This window comes from Empidonax traillii, unplaced genomic scaffold (assembly GCF_003031625.1).
Source record: "Empidonax traillii isolate 1590-97213 ecotype Southwest subspecies unplaced genomic scaffold, ASM303162v1 scaffold9:size3134949, whole genome shotgun sequence".
Classification (NCBI taxonomy): Eukaryota; Metazoa; Chordata; class Aves; order Passeriformes; family Tyrannidae; genus Empidonax; species Empidonax traillii.
Window position 1 is genome coordinate 1,817,508 of NW_020955202.1, and position 17,991 is coordinate 1,835,498.

Below are 17,991 nucleotides of genomic sequence, written 5' to 3' on the forward strand. Positions count from 1 at the left end.
ATAAACTCTCACTTTGTATTCACAAGCCTAACACTTAATATTATTACCTCTATGACAATAGGGTTGTATTTTGTACAGTATTAATATTGTAACTCCAGGATGCACAGGAGAAGGCAGGACAGATGATTTTAATGTCTAAACCCATTTCTGTAGGGCATTTGTTATTTGTTCAGGCTAAACTGTTTCTAAGGCTAGGGGATGAAGATGATGGGTTAAGTTATAGGCTATAGCACAAAAGATAATTTCTGAACTGAAGTCCAAAATAAATTTGCCAGGGACTTCAAGCAGATTAAAATCTTAGACATTAGATTGTTTCAGAGTCTTGGGGAATATAAGGGACTTTCAACCTGTATCATTATAAAGGAATTAGAATGAGAAGCACTAAATAAGCTTTAAAGTTAATGGTAGTGTATCACACCATGTTTAAGTCATTGCTTTCTTACATCTTTTTGTTACTTGCTTTTTTATTGGACCACAGTCTGCCCCATCTCTTCAGAATATAAGTTACAATTGAACAAACAAATTGAAATCAGTTGAGTTATAGCTAGGAAAATTTAAAAATTACATGTAAGGTGGATTTAAGAAAGTCGATGAGTAGTGACATAGACACAGACATCCTTGGATTTAAAATCAAATGTGGATGCCAAAAGTTCCGTAATGCAGAAATTTTATTTTTTTAACTTGCAGTAATCAACCAGAAAGTACCCAAATAAAGCAACAATTGCAGAAAATATGTTACAAAGAGCATTTGCCTTCAGGGATTATTTCCAGCTCTGTCACTACCTTGTTTTAAGATCTTAGACAAGTCATTTCAGCCTAATGCAGATCATGGTACAAAAAACAAGGAAATCAGCTTCTAGTGACCCTCCACAGATGCTGTACTACCTAGTTCTTGCTAAGGTAGCCTAACTTTTCAAAGCAGCAGTCTCCTGTGGCTTTCCCTAGAGGGATTCTGGTACCTCCTCAAGTACTAGTGGCAGTTGAGTTTATGGTGATCAGCAAGTAAACCTAATTGCTGAATACACACAATATTACTTATAATAAAATAGAGGTTATAAAAAAAGAGATTAAGGAGAAGAGTAGACTAAGAGGAGAAGAAGACAACAGGCAGAGATTCCATGGGTGTTAAGTCATTTGGATTCTGTTTAATCTGTAACAACAACTGCTAGCCTACAATTTATTCAATATAATAACACAATACTTATTCCTCAAGCTTGCCTTCCACTTCATCCATCCAGGCCTGGTAATAGCAGCGGGCTGTTTTGGGTGCTGAGATGTTATCAGGTATAACAGACAGTTGTCATGGGTAGATCTGGGGTAAGATCACACCATGGATAGTCCCTGGTTTCCAGCACATTACCTACAGACTCTGCTGGTCCTCAGTTCTTCACTGGTGCCAGCTTCCTGGAGCTTCTCAAGGCTTATGAAGGGGAAGGCTCCTGACTGATCTCAGGTCCTCTGAGTCAAAATGGCAATTTATCTTGCTGCTGTGGAGAACAATAAATAGTCATCTGTCACCCTCTCCCTTCTCACAGAGCCCCACCCAGCTAGTCTTAAGGGAAACCTGGCATGGTAAGGAGAGCACTCCTAAGTGCCTTCAACTACCACAGGCAAATAGGCAGGTATCCTCCAGAACACTGGATCGTTTACCTTTGTGAGCTCTCTCCGAGCTCTCTCTGCAGCAGATGATAGAGTACTGTCTGAATTGACAGAAGATATACATATTTTTCATCCAAGTCAAGACATAAAAAAGACATAAATTCCAGTGCTTCCAAATACAGATGTTCATAGGCCTAGTAACAACTTAGTACACAGGGAGGGAGGATATAACAATTTTTCCCATGCAACAGCAGTAAGACATTCTTCCCTCAGCTGCACCTTGAAGTAACACATCCCTGCTTTTATCTGTCATCAGGGTGGCAACTCATAATCAAACTGTGTCTGATTATCTCCTTTGTTGCCAACTTTGACTGCATATGTGCCCAGCAAGCTTTATATCCAGATCTGCAAGAGTTCCTTTTCAAGAATCTCTGCAGCAACCATAAGCAGTAAAAAAAAAGCAGTTTACAGTATAGATATTTACAGCTGAACAAAAATTTTCTCAGTTCCCCTTACAGCCAGAAAGAGTGATATGGGTATTTCTTTGGCTGAGACTCAACTGAGCCACTTTAAACACCCATCTCAGAATGAGACAAATCATGACACAGAGATGCACACTTCTCCCCTTTAATGAGAGCTAAGGTGATAAATTCAGGTGCAGAACCTGTACATACACATTTATTTTTAGTGGAATGGATCTTAGCCACATCTTACATACTCCTGCCATTCAGCACAAACCTCCATCACACGTGGTTTAATCTCAACAGTCTCCTTTCCTCAGAAATTAAGTTACAGCTGTTTTGCTGTGGATCCTACCAATACTGTAGGGGCACACCTTTTGTGCTACATAAAAGAGAGCTCAGAGACCAGAACCCCACCATGCAGGTGTTCTAGCTGTGCTCTGGGCTGCTCCAACTAAATCTCTCCATTACAGACCAGATACAGAGAATCTATACCTAAGCTGCGGGAACATGAGACCCATAAACATCGTAAATGCCATGTGAACAGGAGACTTCCTAACCCTCGTGAACTTGAGACAGTCTGTGTATCTCAGCTTTTTGCTCTTTGTATAGCTTACGCCTCCTTGGACACATGCAATTCAAATATTGCAGAGTACCGACTCCCTGAAGTTCCTTCAAGACCCTTCCCTTCTTTAGAAAAGGGTTCTGTAATGGACTAGGAATCCTCAGCCAACAGCTCCTCCCTGAATGGTGCCAAGTGGGGCCCATTCCCCAAAGAGCAGCTTTGTCCATAGCTCCTCGAGGGATTTTATTAATGCCACTATTACTAACAGTCCCTTTTGATGTAGCTGCAGACTGAGGAATTCCTCACTAGCAAATATACCAAGACTACCCACAATATTTACACAGATAGTAAAGCTGTTTTTCAGCTCTGCAAGTGCCAAATGCAGAAACCTATGGAAAGAGATTCTGCTGACTACAATGAACTTTGTATTAGGACTTGGAAATCTCTTAGGAAAGCACCACAGAATCTTTTATAGTGAAGGTATATGTCTACCACACACTCGCTCTATTAGTTTAGATTGCACCCTATACTAAGTTTAGTTACTAAACAACTAAACATACATATTTGGAAAATAATCATGCCTTCCCCTGCTTACACAAAAGTAGGTGCAACCAAAGCTCATAAATAGTATTGTGAGCAAAAGGAGAAAACACTACTTGATATAATGGAATACATTACAGAAAACAGTAATTTAGAGTCTTATAATTCCTTTCTTTTTCACAGAAGTAATTATATATACTTCACCATCTTCAGCAGTATTAAAGATGTTATAATTAAGGTAACTTGCATTAATAAATCACAGTAGTACTGCAATGTGTAATTAACAGTAGCTTTAGAGAGTGGTCTGGGAAAAGAAACAAGAAGGTATACGATACATTCTCTACTTCAACATTTCCAGAAAACATATATTTTAAAAATATTTTACAGGTTAAAATACTGATAATTCTATAATTGTTTCTTTAGTAATACAGTGAAGTAATGTCTTTGCCGTCTTTATAGTATTTTTTGAACTTCATAACAATAATTATTTAAAATTATATCAGTCTCAGTCACATTGCATTTAAAAATATAAAGTCAGAGTCCCTAATAAATCCTTCTGGTTTTTCAAGTAACACAGATAAAATTAACTTTGCTAATCTTGACATGTTTTATTGTACCCTTATGTACAGTTTCCATCCTTCTCTCTTTTTAAGTACAGAATCTATACGGTGGAAAGTCTTAGGCAACTTTAACTATAGTTGTTGCTGCCAGCTCTTCCCATAAAACTCAGGGTGAAATACTGGTATAATTAAAATTGATTGCAATGCTCACACTGATTTCAGATAATGAAAGAAAAGAGAAGAAACACACCCTGAAATGCAGCAAGGTCTCTGCAATAAAATTTTATATTTACATATGATTTCAGGAAAACCTACGATTAGTATATTATAGGCAAAATACATATATAAATATGAACACATAGATATGTGCATAAAAAGACAGGTAAAAAGTCAGAATTATAGGATTTCACTTAGGTATAGGTCTACCTTTTTAATCAGTGTTTGGAAGGGAAGAAAAATGAAGTATAATTTACTCAGTTGGAAAAAGGAGAAAAAACTAATCACTAAAATACGTAATGTAATTCCATTACTTAAAGCATTTTCAGGGAACCTCTATTATTGTTGCAAAAATGTCATGGGATGTTATCATTAAAAGATAAAATAGAAGTTGAACAACAGTTCTTATCTAATAGCAACAAAGTCCCCACTCTTCAAAGATTTATGTCTATAGCTGATTTTATGGAGTCAAAGTAGTCTTGCTTAAGACCACAGAACTTTCCAAAATTCTTAAAATTAGGCATAATATATTTAACTTGTCACAAAATTGAGACCTACAGCCTCACTTGGAAAGTCATAGCAAACATATTTTTCAAATTAAAAAAAAAAAGAAAAGCATATTTTTTCACAAGAGAGTATCGGTTTTGACCTGCATTTTTTATTCACATAAAAGCAGTGTTTCAAAACTCTTTGTAACATTTCTTTTATGAATCAAATATTTATCAGAAAAAGGTCGCTGACAACTTAGAAACTGTATTTTAAAATCTTTGCAATTACATTACTGGTATTTTCCACTCTCAAATTTATTTTTTTTTTAAAGTAAGAATTTTGCTTTTAACTTTTTTCTCTGATTTTTAAACTTGACTGAAAAAAAGTAATTCTGAAGTTTGAGGGAACTTTTTATAAATGCCAGTAAGGTGTTTTTTCAGCTAACTATATACAAGGACTGTGGGAAGATAGTACGTTAGAAAGGTCAGTATAAATGAATGCTATGAGAGGTATTTGGGGACACATATCTTAGATAAATTTTAATTCTTTTCCTTTTAAATGGACTCTATCATGATAAGCTTTCAAGTAACTCCAGCAAGCTGAAAATACTTGAAGATAAGCTATATTTATAGCGTACTCCTAAATGCAAAGATGGCTGTGAACTCTTATTTATGACAGAACAGTGTTATCTAGGCACAAAATGTTCACATTTATTTTCAGTTTTACTAGTGGATGAATGTTGATTCTCTGATAATTCCATTTCCACCATCTCAAAAGCATACAGAACAACTGGACTTTCTATAAACTAACAGCACATTGTCATCTTAAAACTTCTTCATCAGAGAAAGGTATTTCAGCTTCCTTGAAACTGATCTCTCCTCTATTTATTGTTTGTTTGGGATTTTTTTCTCATGGAGTGAGATGGGTAGAAATTATGTAAATACTCAAGGTAAGGTTGAAAAGGGCTCTGAGCAACATGACCTAGCTGAATATGTTCCTGCTCATTGGAGGGGAGGGTGGTAGGGAGTAGATTACCTTTAAAGGTTCTAAATATTCTACATATAATGGTCTTTCTAGAATACAAAACAGCTCTGGAAATCCCTGAAGCCAACTAATGAAGACCTTGGTACTTCATCTAGTGAAGACCAGGACTTTAGAGACTCTGGATAGAGATCAAGGTATCAACTGACCAACTTTAATGACTGTCCAGTTCTATCCAATTACCCTGCACTTTTCTAAGTGTGCTAAGATTATTTTGTGTTACCACTTTTAGCAAAACTTGCCCTCCTTGTGCTTATATCCTTACCTGCTTCAGAGTGTTTGCCTTGTAATCACAGTCAGACAGATTGCTCTCATGTCCGTTAAAGCAAAATATAAGTGATATTCTTAAGAGGACCGATGTAATTTTGAAGGGGCTAAAGAGGGCCTGGTTTTGTGAGGCATTTCATTTCAGTCTTCTATCTGACTTTGGGTAAAATATAATCTACAGTTCAGTTCTTGACCTATAAAACCAAGCAGTGATACTTCCTGTCTTTCAATTAGCTTGTCTGTTCAGCTCCTCCAGGAAAGTATGAAAATACTGTTAGCACAGTGCCTAGCCTACTCAAATCCTGCATTTGGCTGGAGCTTACTGTCACATGTACTTATGGTAAATAAACCAGACCACCCCCACACTATTTCTCAGGAAACAGGGACATGCATACAAAAGATGGCTCGCCAGCCCCTCCTTCAATTTACCACTGGCTGATCATTGCCTTCCCCAGTCCAGCTTATGCAGCATTTGAAATCCTGAAAGACAGACTAGCATGATGGGTGGCCCTCAAACTAGGGGACTGAATCCAGCTCTCAACTCTTATTCTGTAAGAAAGGGTTTAGATAGAATGTAACAAGAGTTAATTTAAGCTGTTACAAGAGTAAACGAATGCTGGCACTAAGCCTAATGCTCTTGAGAGGATTGGAGATCTAGCAGAGAGTGAATCCCTGCTGGAACTTGGTCTAACACTCTTAAAAGACACCGAGATGTGGAAGTTGACCTTCAGGCATGAGGAGATGTATGTCTACTTGGCGCTTTTAATTTTTTGCTTTTGACTTTGTAACAAAAGTTAAAAGAAATTAAGTTTCAGCCAAACATGATTTCCTAAGAATCACAGGACTCACAAGGGGTTTGTTTCATGGTAATATGTTTTTATCTTTTGATGTAGCTTCACACTGTATCCATTACGCCTAACATGAAAAGACTGCATTTACGTATTGTTACATAACTATTCAGTGGAACATTGACTCTTATGGAAAAATTACATTTTAAACATTTCAGAAAATATTTTCTTAGTCTTTTCATTTGCTTTTTCAATTTTTCAGCAATGCAAACACCTCTGGTACAAAGTCTGAAGTCAACATTAGAAAGTATGTTTTTAAAAAGCAGGTATGTCAACTTGCTAAATGTAATGATTTCTGCTTACAAGAGCCAAGGAAGAACAAACTTAGCAGGATGGGAAAGGGAGCTAACATTTTAGTGCTGCAGGGCATAGTAGCTGACGACATTTGTCACCACATAGCTCAGTTTGTCTGATAAAACTCATATTTACCAGACTGTCAGTGTCATTTCTATAGACCACAGTGAGCTTTGCTTTCTGTCATAAACTACCCTGCAGTGATAATTCAAGGGGTGAAACAGGACTTTCTCTTCCCAGCCAAGAGTTTTCTAGCTATTTAGGCCTGTGTTCTAGCACTCACAACTGTACCGGCCTTGTTGCAGCAACACAACTGCGAGCAACATTAGTGCAGCCATAGCTCTGCACTCCTGGACTCTCCATCCACGGGGTGACTTTTACTGCAGGGAGAGACGGGGTGGCTGAGGACACTTAACTTCCACATCAGCATTGCGTGCTTGCAGCCATACGAGGATAACTCTCCACTCACACTGCAGCTGTATCTGTTCCAGTCAGGAAAGTCATCTGAGGAAAGACAAATGACCTACTTATTTGTTCTTACCTAAAGAAAAACTGAAAATGCCTGGCAGAGTAATGAACTAAACCTGCTTACCTGTATTGTGACAGTGTGTTCAACATCAAGTGATCTGGCAGAAATCAGATTCAGAAATCAAATCACTCTTGACATCCTTTACAATGTTTCTAGAATTTGCCAGCATTCATAAAGCGCTTGGTTACTGGTTGACACAGAAAGTAAAGTACTTTTAATATGTTTGTACAAATATTCTGTGTCAAACTTGGCATGAAAAATATTTTGTCTGTCTAGAGGGAATTAGAAATAGGGGATAGGAATTTGCTGCAAATTTTACATCTCTGCAGAAGCAGGATTTTGCTGCATGTGTTTGTGTATAATGACAGAGGGATTTTGTGCCTATGTTTTGCAGTATCTGGGGATTAAAAAAACTTTTCCCATATGAGTTAACTTCTAGGTCTCTGGGAAAAGGAAAAAGATTTTACAATTTATATTAGTATGTGGAGATGGAAACCATTCACCCTACACGTTGCATTTTTGGGTGATTTTGCAATGAGCAGTGTTCCCCAAAGGTGTTTTTCAAAGGATTTGTATCCTACTAAGGACTCGGGTCCTGTGATTCCCAAAGATGTCTCAAACACTTTGCAGAATGACACTCAGCAGAGAATATATGCTAATGCAAGACTGGATAAAATCTCAGATGCCATTAGTTAAATGACTGAAATTATCACCTATAAAACTGAATTCATGACTCCAAAATTACTTTAGTGGCACTGATGGATTATCACCTTTCATCAGTAGATAAAGGGCAAAAAAAGCATTTCCATGTCTCAGAGCCTGTACCACAACATTTGTAATGTTGACAACATAGGCTGTCATATCAGAAAGCACTGAAAGATACAGTTTGCTAAAACAGATTGAGTACTTTCTGAAGGCCTTCTTCCAAAGACCAAAGTAATAGGAAACTGCATGCAGCCATTCTTTCACCAGTCTTTTCCACGTTCACATGGAGTCACTAGGTGAACTGGTCTGAAAACATGGATACCTGTACTGCCAACATACAGATGTTGTTTAGCTTCCTCTCTCTTTTATTTCATATGATCTTAGCATTGATTCTGGAACGGCCCAATTTCTGACTGTGATCAACTAACTAATGTTTGACTGTGAGCAATTGACTCAATCTAATCAAGACCTAGAGAGCTTTGTTAAAACTATGGCAGTGGGAGAAAAAAGCACCCTGAGGCATGCACAGTGAATAGCTGTCTTTTGACACAAGTGATTACTGCCAATCAAATCGTTCTGTAATGTTTTTCAGTGAACACCTCTGCCATGACAGTTTCTGCAAACAGCATCTCCTGTTACCTGTACTTCATGAGAAACTCTATACTCTGCTCTTAAAAAGGATGTTCTCAACTTGCTCATGCTTTTGGTTTTTCTCGTCTGGATCATACACCAAGCAACACATCCCATACGTGACATCTCCAACACCCAGAAAACCCAAAGCGAAGAGCGCACAGTGCCAGGTCAGCCCTGCTTGTGGAAGGTCACCTAAGCTGCCTCTCTCAGTAAACCGGGCTTCCCACAGGGTTTTGAACTCCGCTCACGAACCACTGGTCTTCATGTACTTAGCAGGGGCTTAAAGCTCAGGGAGAAGAGCCACAGCAGGGAATAAGGTGAGCTCAGCGAGAGACACAGAGGGCGTCCAGGTTCACCCCGGGACCGGAGAGCCCCTGCAAGCGCCGCCACTTTTCATTCCCCACCGCACAGGGAGGCCTGCGGTGCTCCCTTCCCCGGCACAGATAAACGCCTGGTCCTGCCCTGACCGTCTTTCCCCTTCACCAGGAACTCGCCAGGCCCTCTCCCTTTCCCAGGGGAAGGCCAGGGGCAGCCACAGCCCGCAGGGAAGGGCCCCGGTCCGGGAGCCCGCTCCGTTCGAGGTGTTTCCAGGGAAAGGCCGGGAGCTGGGCCCTGCGGCCTCTCCTCAGCCCATGGGGGCTCCCCGCACCGGGGCCGAGGGGCGGGCGCGACTCCAGGGCGGGACGGCGGCCTTTGTGGCGCCGGTCACTGCTGCGCACCTCCGCCTGCGTTACAGGATCACGGAATCCTTTACGCTGGAAAAGACCTCTGGAATCATCGAGTCCATCCTGCGACCGAACACTGTCTTGTCAACTAGACCTCGGCACTGACTGCCGCGCCCAGTCTTTCCTCAACCACTTCCAGGGATGGTGACTCCACCACCTTTCCGGGCAGCCCATTCCAATGTCTAACCGTGAAGAAACTCCTGCTCGTGTCCAACCTAAAGCTCCCCTGGCTTAGCTTAAGATACGTACTCTCGTCCTGCCTCTAGCTGCCTGGGGGAAGAGGCCGACCCCCAGCTGGCTATCACCTCCTTCCAGGTTACCTCTCCGCCAGCTCCGTCCCCTCCGGCGGTGCGGGCGGCGTCGCTCCCGCGGTGGAGCGGGGACGGGGCGATCCAGGCGGGACCGACCCGGAGTCGGAGCCAGAGCCGGAGCCGCCCCCCTGCCTCGGGCCCGGCGCATGCGCGGCGCGGCGGCGGCGCCGTGTTCCGGGAAGATGTCTGCGGCGTGGAGAGCGGCACTGTCGGCGGGGGCCCGCGCCCCGCTGCGGGGGCGGCTCGCCGGGATGCGGCCCCCGCGGGGCCAGCGCCGCCCGCCCGCCCGCGGGGCCGCCCTCCTGCTCGGGGGAGGCTGCCTGGCGGCGTGCTACAGCCTGCGGTCGCGTGTGCTCCCGACGGTCCTGGCTCAGGTAAGGCGGCAGCGGCAGCAGCATCAGCATCCCCGCTCCCGCCGACGGGCAGGGCTGGGCCGGCGCAGGGGGAGTCGCGGCCCAGGGGCGGCTGGCGGCGGCCTGTCGGGGTCCGCGGTGGTCAGACGTCGTCCTGCGGGAGCCCTCCCGGCCCCGGCGGTCTGGCAGGTGACGCGCGTTCCCGGCCCGCCGGGCATCAGCAGCGTGTCACCTGCACCTCGCCCGCCGCACCTCGCCGGCCGGAGCTCCGCCGTTCGCCGCGGCGGGAGGAGGCAGGGTTTAACCTCGGCACCGAGCGCTTCCCCTGCGCGCTTGACAACCCTGGACCCGGGTGGTTTGCACAAGCGCACGGCCTGTGCTGAGCCCCGCGCTTTGCTGGTAACTCTCAGGTGAAAGGTAACTTTCTTCCTTTCATGGTGCCCGGGCTGCCCGTCAGGTGCGATTAGACGCTCATGCACATTTTTTCCTTCTAAAAAGAAAAATGTTTCACGAAAATAGTTCTTTTATAACTCATACTTTGTCTGAAACGCATCACACAGGATGTCCAAACTCTGTCCAACCTGTGTGTTGGATGCTGAAGTATATTTTCCTGTGGAGCATCAGTGCACACTCAGAAGGGCGTGTTCAAGGACAGATGGTTATTATTTACAAAATAATCTTTGCAAGTTCCAAAACACAGCTGTGTTTCCCAATTTTATCCTTTTCACAGAGGAAGTGAGCTTTTTACTGTTCTTCCTTAAGATAAGAAGTTACTGTCAGTTGGAGTTGGTTCGTTATTTGAAGGCCAAGAGACCTAAATGTTTTGTAGGCCAGAGGGTTTAGGTGGGATGGGGGGAAGAGGTCAGTGTATGCTTGCAGTACCCAGTACCATTCATCTACTTATATCTAACAATTTTTGGAAGTTCAACAGTTTGTATGCTGTGATATCTTATCTCTTAAGAGTGATTGAACAGGCTGAACTACAGGCAGATAAATAGCAACCTTTATTCTTGAGATCAACCTTTATTCTTGAGTCAAGAACAAAGAATTTTTTTTTAATGTTGCAGTCTTAATTGTAGAGAATTTCTAAGCTGCATCTTCTCAGAAAACTCAATTTTTATTAAATAGGCATTTTTCTGAATAGATTAGCTTATTAATCCTGGTTCCTTGGACAGCACATGTTAAAACTTTAATTTTCTGTATACAATGACTAGCATCAATTACTCCACTAGAAATCCTCCTGGCAACATATCTCCTTGTTGGTTTTATGTTTTTGTGTGACATTTTTCAGAAGCATTGCATTATGTTTAGAAAGTCCTGTCATTGAGACCAATTTCACATATGCATGGAACTCTTGCTTAAGTAGATGTGCATGTAGGTATACATAAAAAGTATTAAATGTGGAAAGTAATAATTTTAAAGGGTGTTGAGTGAAGTGATCTAGTCCAGGTGCTGTTGTGTTCTCTTGGAGTAGCCTCCATGTAACACATGGACAGTCCTACAAGTACACTTTTAATAATTCTTGGGGGGAACTCCAAAAGTTCTGGCTTATTTAATTGATTTGTTTTTGGAGACAGTAAATTACTGGACTATGCAAATGTATAGTAGTTTATTCAATTTGAACTTTTCAGTTTTCCAGTAAAATGGTTGTTGGAGATGCTAGTTCTCGAAATGTCTTGTATCGCATATTGCTGCAATTAATCTATTGAGCTTTTCAAAACCTACCGAATAACTGACCATGCAGAGCATAACATTAAGGCTGATAAGCTGAAAGTGGAACTGGATTGTGAATGCAATGAGGAGTAGAGTGATAGAGCCAAAGAGGCATGCTGCAAGTCTCTTAAGCAGTTTAGATGCCACTTGTTGATAAAAATAGAAAATAGTTAAAAGCAAAGCAGAGTGTTGAAACAAGTGTGTTGCCTTTATTTTGCATTTTGAAGATGTCTTCTTTCAGTTCAGAGCTTGTGGAATCCTGTTAAATGAAGATGCTTTTCACATTCTAATTAATAGAGGATAACCTTACTCTCTGTTATTATTCCTTTTCACTGTAACTGATCTCAAGCAGCCTTTCTTGAAATTGTGCTGGCAAACTGTATTGCACTGTTTGTTCCTGCTGAGGTGTGCTATGTAGTGGGAATGTTTGCAGCATAGGTATGTGAAATGTTGTAGATTAAGGCAAGTATTTGAAATTAAATGTTTATTATAGTGGGAATATTTATTCTTCTTTCTCATCAACTAGGCCTAATATTTGCTTTTGAAAATGCAGTGAGATTCCAGTGCTTCCCAGTTTTCCTTGGTAACATAGTCTTTACTGTTGAATTGCTCCAAAAGGTGGTAATTATATACTATAATTGAAAAAGTGAAGCTAACGATGTATCTCCATGCCGTCATAGAATAAAAAGCTGACATCAGATTTTATGTATGTGACACTTTTCAGCAGCATCGCTTTATGTTTTAAAAGTGCTGTCATTAAGGCCAGTGTTACCTATGTGTGGTACTCTGGTATAAGCATTATTTGAGCCACGGGATAAAGTCTCATTCTTGTCTGAAGCGAGATCTAACAACCGTTAGTAACTTTGTTGTAGAAACAGAGTTTCCTTGTAAATACTTGTTGTTTGTTTAGGTTAAGTAGTTGAAGTTGCTAACTCCATTTAGATTTTCTGTTATTCTCAGTAAAACTAGTCTTTATCAAATTAGTCAGACATTTTTCAGCTATACCTTCATCTAGGCAATTTCAGACATACAATTTATGTTGAAGCTGGCACACAGCATGTCAAAGCTAAAGTTCTGTAAATTCAGTATTTATAATTATTTTTCATCTAAAGCTTTTGATTATTTTAAAATCAAAGGCTGATACCTTTGGCACATAGTTTCTTAAACAGTTATTTAATTCCAGTCCTTGCTTGCTGCTGGAGTAGGTTTAACCCTGTTCTTATTGGTTACTGGCACTTCTAACTTCTGCTCAGATGAATGAAATCCAGCCTGTGTATGAGTCTGTGCAGAATCAAAGGTCCTGCAGGGTCAGATAACATGTTTTCTTTTTGTGAGTTGTATGGATAGTGTCTGTTTTATTTTGTAGTGGCTTATGTTTGGTTACTGTGTTTTAATATAATTGTTTATTCTGACAGTAAATTTTCAGGTTGGGTTTTTTTAAAACTTTGTTTAACCCAGTTTTTTGGTCACCATTTTCACTGCCACTTATCCATTCTTACAGCTTACATTAAGTGGCTAGCATAATAATAATAATAATAAAACTTTCTATATTTAATATCACCTCAGATATAATCTCTCATTCAGCTTCAGCAGGTGATTTGTGAAGTTATTTTCATTCTCTTCATTTGCTGACCTACTGTGTATAAATGTGCAACTAATATACATTGGAGTAAGTCCGTAGTGCTGAGTGTAAAACTCTACTTTATAAAGATTGTTATAGCAAAGTGAACATAATTTTTTAAATTTTTTTTTATAGTTACCAGGTTTTAGTTCTATCTCCACTTGTTATTTACCAGTGAAGCTACATTGACAATATCCTAAACCAGATATAGCTTGTGCTGGGAAAAGCTTAATCAATTTTTATTTTTAAATTAAATTAGCTAATCAGCCTGTATCAAGGGGGAAAAAAAGAAGGGAAGGGGGTAAGAGCTTTTGTTCTACCAGTGTATCTCAGAATGGGGATTTATGTTGAATTCACTAAAAGTGTTTCTTCTATTATCCTAAACGGCACAGCCAGGTCAAAAATGCAAGCGCTGCACTGCACACTTCAGTGATACTATAAGGCCTGCTTTTCTTCTTCCGTAGTGTAATTCAAGTGACACAATGGTTTGTAGTTTGTAACCTTGATCAGAGTTGCAGTATTGTCTACTGTGTCTTTATTCTCTCAGAGTATGGAGTTTGCCATACTAATATGGCCTTAAACTGTTGGAATTCTGTCATTAATGTGTGCTGCTCATCTCAAATCAGCTTTGCACATAGTTAGGTTGGTTACCTTTATTAGGGTCAAGAATCAAGTGTGTGATTGTCAAAGAGCATACAAGGAGATTCAGAATGGCACATGCTGGGAGGTTGTAGCACTTTGTGAGAGGCAATGTCTTCCGCCTCCCCACTCCAACTAAATTTGAAGCCTCCCAAAGGATTGTAGGATCAATCTTGTATGCATGCAAACTGCAAATTCTGAGAAGCAGCAGGCTGCCAGAGGCAGCATATCCTGCCCCTGCTGAGTTTTTTATGGCCATGTTAGTCACTAGCTTCAGAAAGAAGCTTATAATTTGATTTGCCCTTGAAAAGTTGCCATCCCTGCAGCGTCTCACAATTTGTGCTGAGTCTAAGTCACTGTTTTCCAAATAAGATTGACTAGAGTTGTTAATAGCACATATGTGAAGTTATATGTGTGCAAAGTCTTGTCTGTTTGCTGATAAACTTTACTGTGTTTCAGCATTCTTTTTCTAGGATTGTGGGAGCATTAGTTGGTACTTAAATATCTGATACTGCTTACCTGAGGTAAAGAAGAAAACACAATTTACTAACAGCATTTTTGGGTATGTTTTTGTTAATACTTTCTGTTACATAATTGTATTCTAATTGGTTCTCTTTATCTTCCCTTTTGTATTACTGCTCTGTTGCATCGGCAGTCTTCAATTATTCCAGATAAGGAGAGGCTCAGTTTGTGTCCTTAATACATGTTGTATTTGATCATACTGAAATTACTAAGATAATGCTTATAACGATAGTTAACAATTAGTGATGTTTTGATATTTTGAAGTGTCTGAAATTCCTGCTCTATTTAAAATGTGTTTATTAAAATAATTCTTTTTAGACTGCATTAATTTTCTTATTTCACTTTTAATTGCTTCAAATGTTTCATGATTTTCCAGTATTAGCAGTTCTTAAGAGGAACAAGATAGCTACACGTGGCAGTGGTGACTTTGTATGTCACAATGATATGAAAACTGTTATTCTGAGCAACCGGGAGTAAAATCCTTCAAATTATTAAAATTAGAGTTTAGATTAGTTTTCTGGGGCTACGTATGTACCCACCAAAAAAAATTTATTTTGGAACTCTTGTCTTACACTGTTTAAAGGAACTACAATATTGTAAAGCATTCTCCAAGCACTAGTTTGTTGAGGAAAGATTCCTTTGGTTCTGCCACTATGGAAAGGCAAAATAGTATCCTGGAGGACCTCTAAGCAAATCACAGGGCCATGGTGCCACAGCTTATGGTATAATCTAAGGAGAGTGCTCATAATTTAAACTTAATAATAAACTTAAAAATAAAATAAAATTTAAGTTTATTAGGGGTTTAGTAAAAGTCTCTGAACTCCTAGACTCGGAAGCTGATAAGAATGGTTTAAAAAAGTCATCTGAAATGGTTTTTTGGTGACACTCTTACGCGTGTGCTGTGTCTCCAAAGAGATGAGTCTGATATTGTTGATATGGATCTGAGCTATAGTTGTTTTAGACAAATTCCATATTTTGCTTGGTTTTCCCTCAGGTAAAATTTCCAACGCAGATCAATAGACAACTTGCTGTCTTCTATAAGCATATTACCCGTTTAGTGTATATTTACTAGATTGGTAGTGTCTGGCAGAAACATGCCAAACAAATGTAATTAATTGCATGCATTTTGTTTAAGTCATTTGAATCAACTTTTACAGAGCAGGGAAGGAAGAAGCTCTTCCCATAGCTCTGGGATTTTGAAGGGATTTTTATACATCCTTAGTATCCAGGACCACTTTGTGACTGAAGTTATGCTTAGACTATTTTAGGCCACGCTTTCTCACTCATTTCTGAATATGTTTTTTTGTAATAGGTAATGTTATTTAGAAAGGTAAGCTGTGTGTAGTAGCTGCATGTGAAGGATTTTTGGTCAGATGAAAGTATGTATGTGGCATTTGAATTTGGTCACCAAGTAGAAAAAAAAAAGTGTATTTCGTATACATTAAGCAATGATTCCTACAAAGTTACGTGTGAATGCTCTGAATTGTGAGACACTGATGAATCTTGTTAGAATGGGAATTTTTGTGGGGGTATCTCTGCAATCTGTTTTAAAAGCCTGGTTCGTGCTGAGGGAAGAACATTGCTATTAAGATGAGGTGTCTTGATAAATATAGAACCTGGGATAAAATTGCATAAAGATTTGTAATGATGTATGGAATCGCCTGGAGGGAGGAATGTGGTTCTAAAATAAACCCAGAAAGAATATGTGCAGTCTAATCTGAGAAACATACAGGAAGATTCTTGTATTTACTCTGTCATAAAAAAAAAATAAATTGCCTGGTTTTGTCAGAGCAAAAATCCTAGAATAGTTTTTTTCCTCCTAAATAGTATTTTAAAGTGTTTATCTCCAAGTCTTCATTCTGTTAGAAATTAATTGAGAATACAGATGTAGCAGCACATATAGAAGATTACTAGAATGCTCACAAAGTAAAGTTAAGCATCTATAAAATACGTCTGCATCATAATGCTTCAACATGCTTTTGAAACTTAATGCAAGTGTTTGTAATCCACATCAAACAAGCTGCCCAGTGATGGATTGCAGGCCTCAGAAAAGCCTCATATTTGAATTCAGCTGGTGCAAACCTGACCACATGGTTACATTATTAATGCTTAAAACCTATGTAGTAAAACTGCATCATGTAAAAATAGTGAAAATTACCATTGCTGCTGTGAGTTGGAGCATCTTTAAGTAAGGATTGGGTTATTTGTTGGCTTGGGTTTTAAATCTTTTTCCTGCTTTACAACTTGTTTTAAGGCGGGGATCACTTCCTTAAAATGTTGTCCTTCTGTCTTTTTGCATCTTACCTTGCTGCTGGCTTATTGTTCTCCTTGCTGTTCTTACTCTGTTCAGAGTGGAGAGGAACACAGCACACAGAGCCAGGCAGTGGTTCCCTGCACAGCCTTAGATTTCTGTTCTGGTTGGATAGCATGGTTGGAAATGTGTTGGAGGATTCTCACTGCATCTTCAGATTGGGTCCTCGAATCATCTGCAAGATGGTGCCAATAAATCTTCTTCCCACTGAAGAATCTGTAAAACTGGCAGGCTTTGGAGGAGGGGGGGCAGTTGGATTCAAGGTACTCTGAACCCATGGTGTTTCTTTACAGAAGTGCCTAGTGCTAGAGAAGCTCCTTACGGAGGTGTAGTGAGCTGCAAGCAGCACTCCTGTCAGCATGTAGTAGCATCCATCCCTCTGCCAGCTTCATGGTTTACTCTCCACTGTATCTTTACTGCTATGTCCTCTATCTCAATAACTATTACCAAAAAAAGTTGTCTTAGATCACAATAAGGCAGTCAACCCAGTTGGTAAATGCATTCAATACTGCCTTTTATTGAATAGGAAATGGGTAGTCAATGCTTTATTAAATGATTGAGATATCTATAGTCTATGGCTATGAAAGAGACAATTTAACACAATTCATGCATGTGCCTTCTAACTCTGCTCTGTTGTGTGAATATATTCCTACTAAGTTTTTTGTTTACCGTGCATCTAGAAGTAAACTGAAGGACTTCAATATAATTGGTTTGATTCTGTGTGTTTAAATGCCTTGGTAACATTGTTGCCTCCTAATTCATCTGGAATGAATGAGTTGTTAATAGTCCCAAAAATATTCTGAAAATAGTATGTGCTCAAAAAATGCATTTTTAAACAACATTCCTCCAGTTTTTACGCATCAGTAAATATGCATCTCCCCTGCAATTATATTGCTAGCTCAGTTTAACCTAATCTTTTTTCCTTAAATATACTTCAGTGTTTTTGAAACTGTTCCTGTGTGTAGCCAAAGAGAGTAACCTTATCTACCTCTTGTTTAATTCTGTATTTCACTGTATTATGGAAATACTGTATGTATCAGGTATCCACC

At 39.8% G+C, this 17,991-nt stretch overlaps 1 protein-coding gene and 1 long non-coding RNA gene across 5 annotated transcripts in view; one reads left to right on the top strand and one right to left on the bottom strand.

Moving 5' to 3' along the window:
* Positions 1 to 569: 569 nt before the first annotated feature.
* LOC114057750 lies at positions 570 to 9,920 on the bottom strand. Of its 3 annotated transcripts, XR_003571297.1 has the most exons (3): positions 9,793 to 9,920; positions 6,168 to 7,384; positions 570 to 1,487 (listed from the first exon to the last, which is right to left on the bottom strand). It is a non-coding gene; the product is annotated as an uncharacterized LOC114057750 (long non-coding RNA). The 3 variants fall into 3 exon arrangements; XR_003571294.1 differs by lacking the exon at positions 570 to 1,487 and having other exon boundaries at positions 4,584 to 7,384; XR_003571295.1 differs by lacking the exons at positions 570 to 1,487; positions 9,793 to 9,920 and adding an exon at positions 8,940 to 9,219 and having other exon boundaries at positions 4,584 to 7,384.
* The window catches only part of MICU2 (mitochondrial calcium uptake 2), a 143,737-nt gene continuing 134,722 nt past the window's right edge, over positions 8,977 to 17,991 (top strand). The window contains exon 1 of one of the 2 annotated variants that reach the window (XM_027884367.1): positions 8,977 to 9,064. Coding sequence is in view for 1 of the 2 variants with exons in the window: in XM_027884359.1 (XP_027740160.1) it covers positions 10,035 to 10,157 (123 nt within the window). In the remaining variant the exon portion in view is untranslated. Of the gene's footprint in view, positions 9,065 to 10,019; positions 10,158 to 17,991 lie in introns of those variants that run through there. The other variant, XM_027884359.1, reaches the window with a different exon arrangement.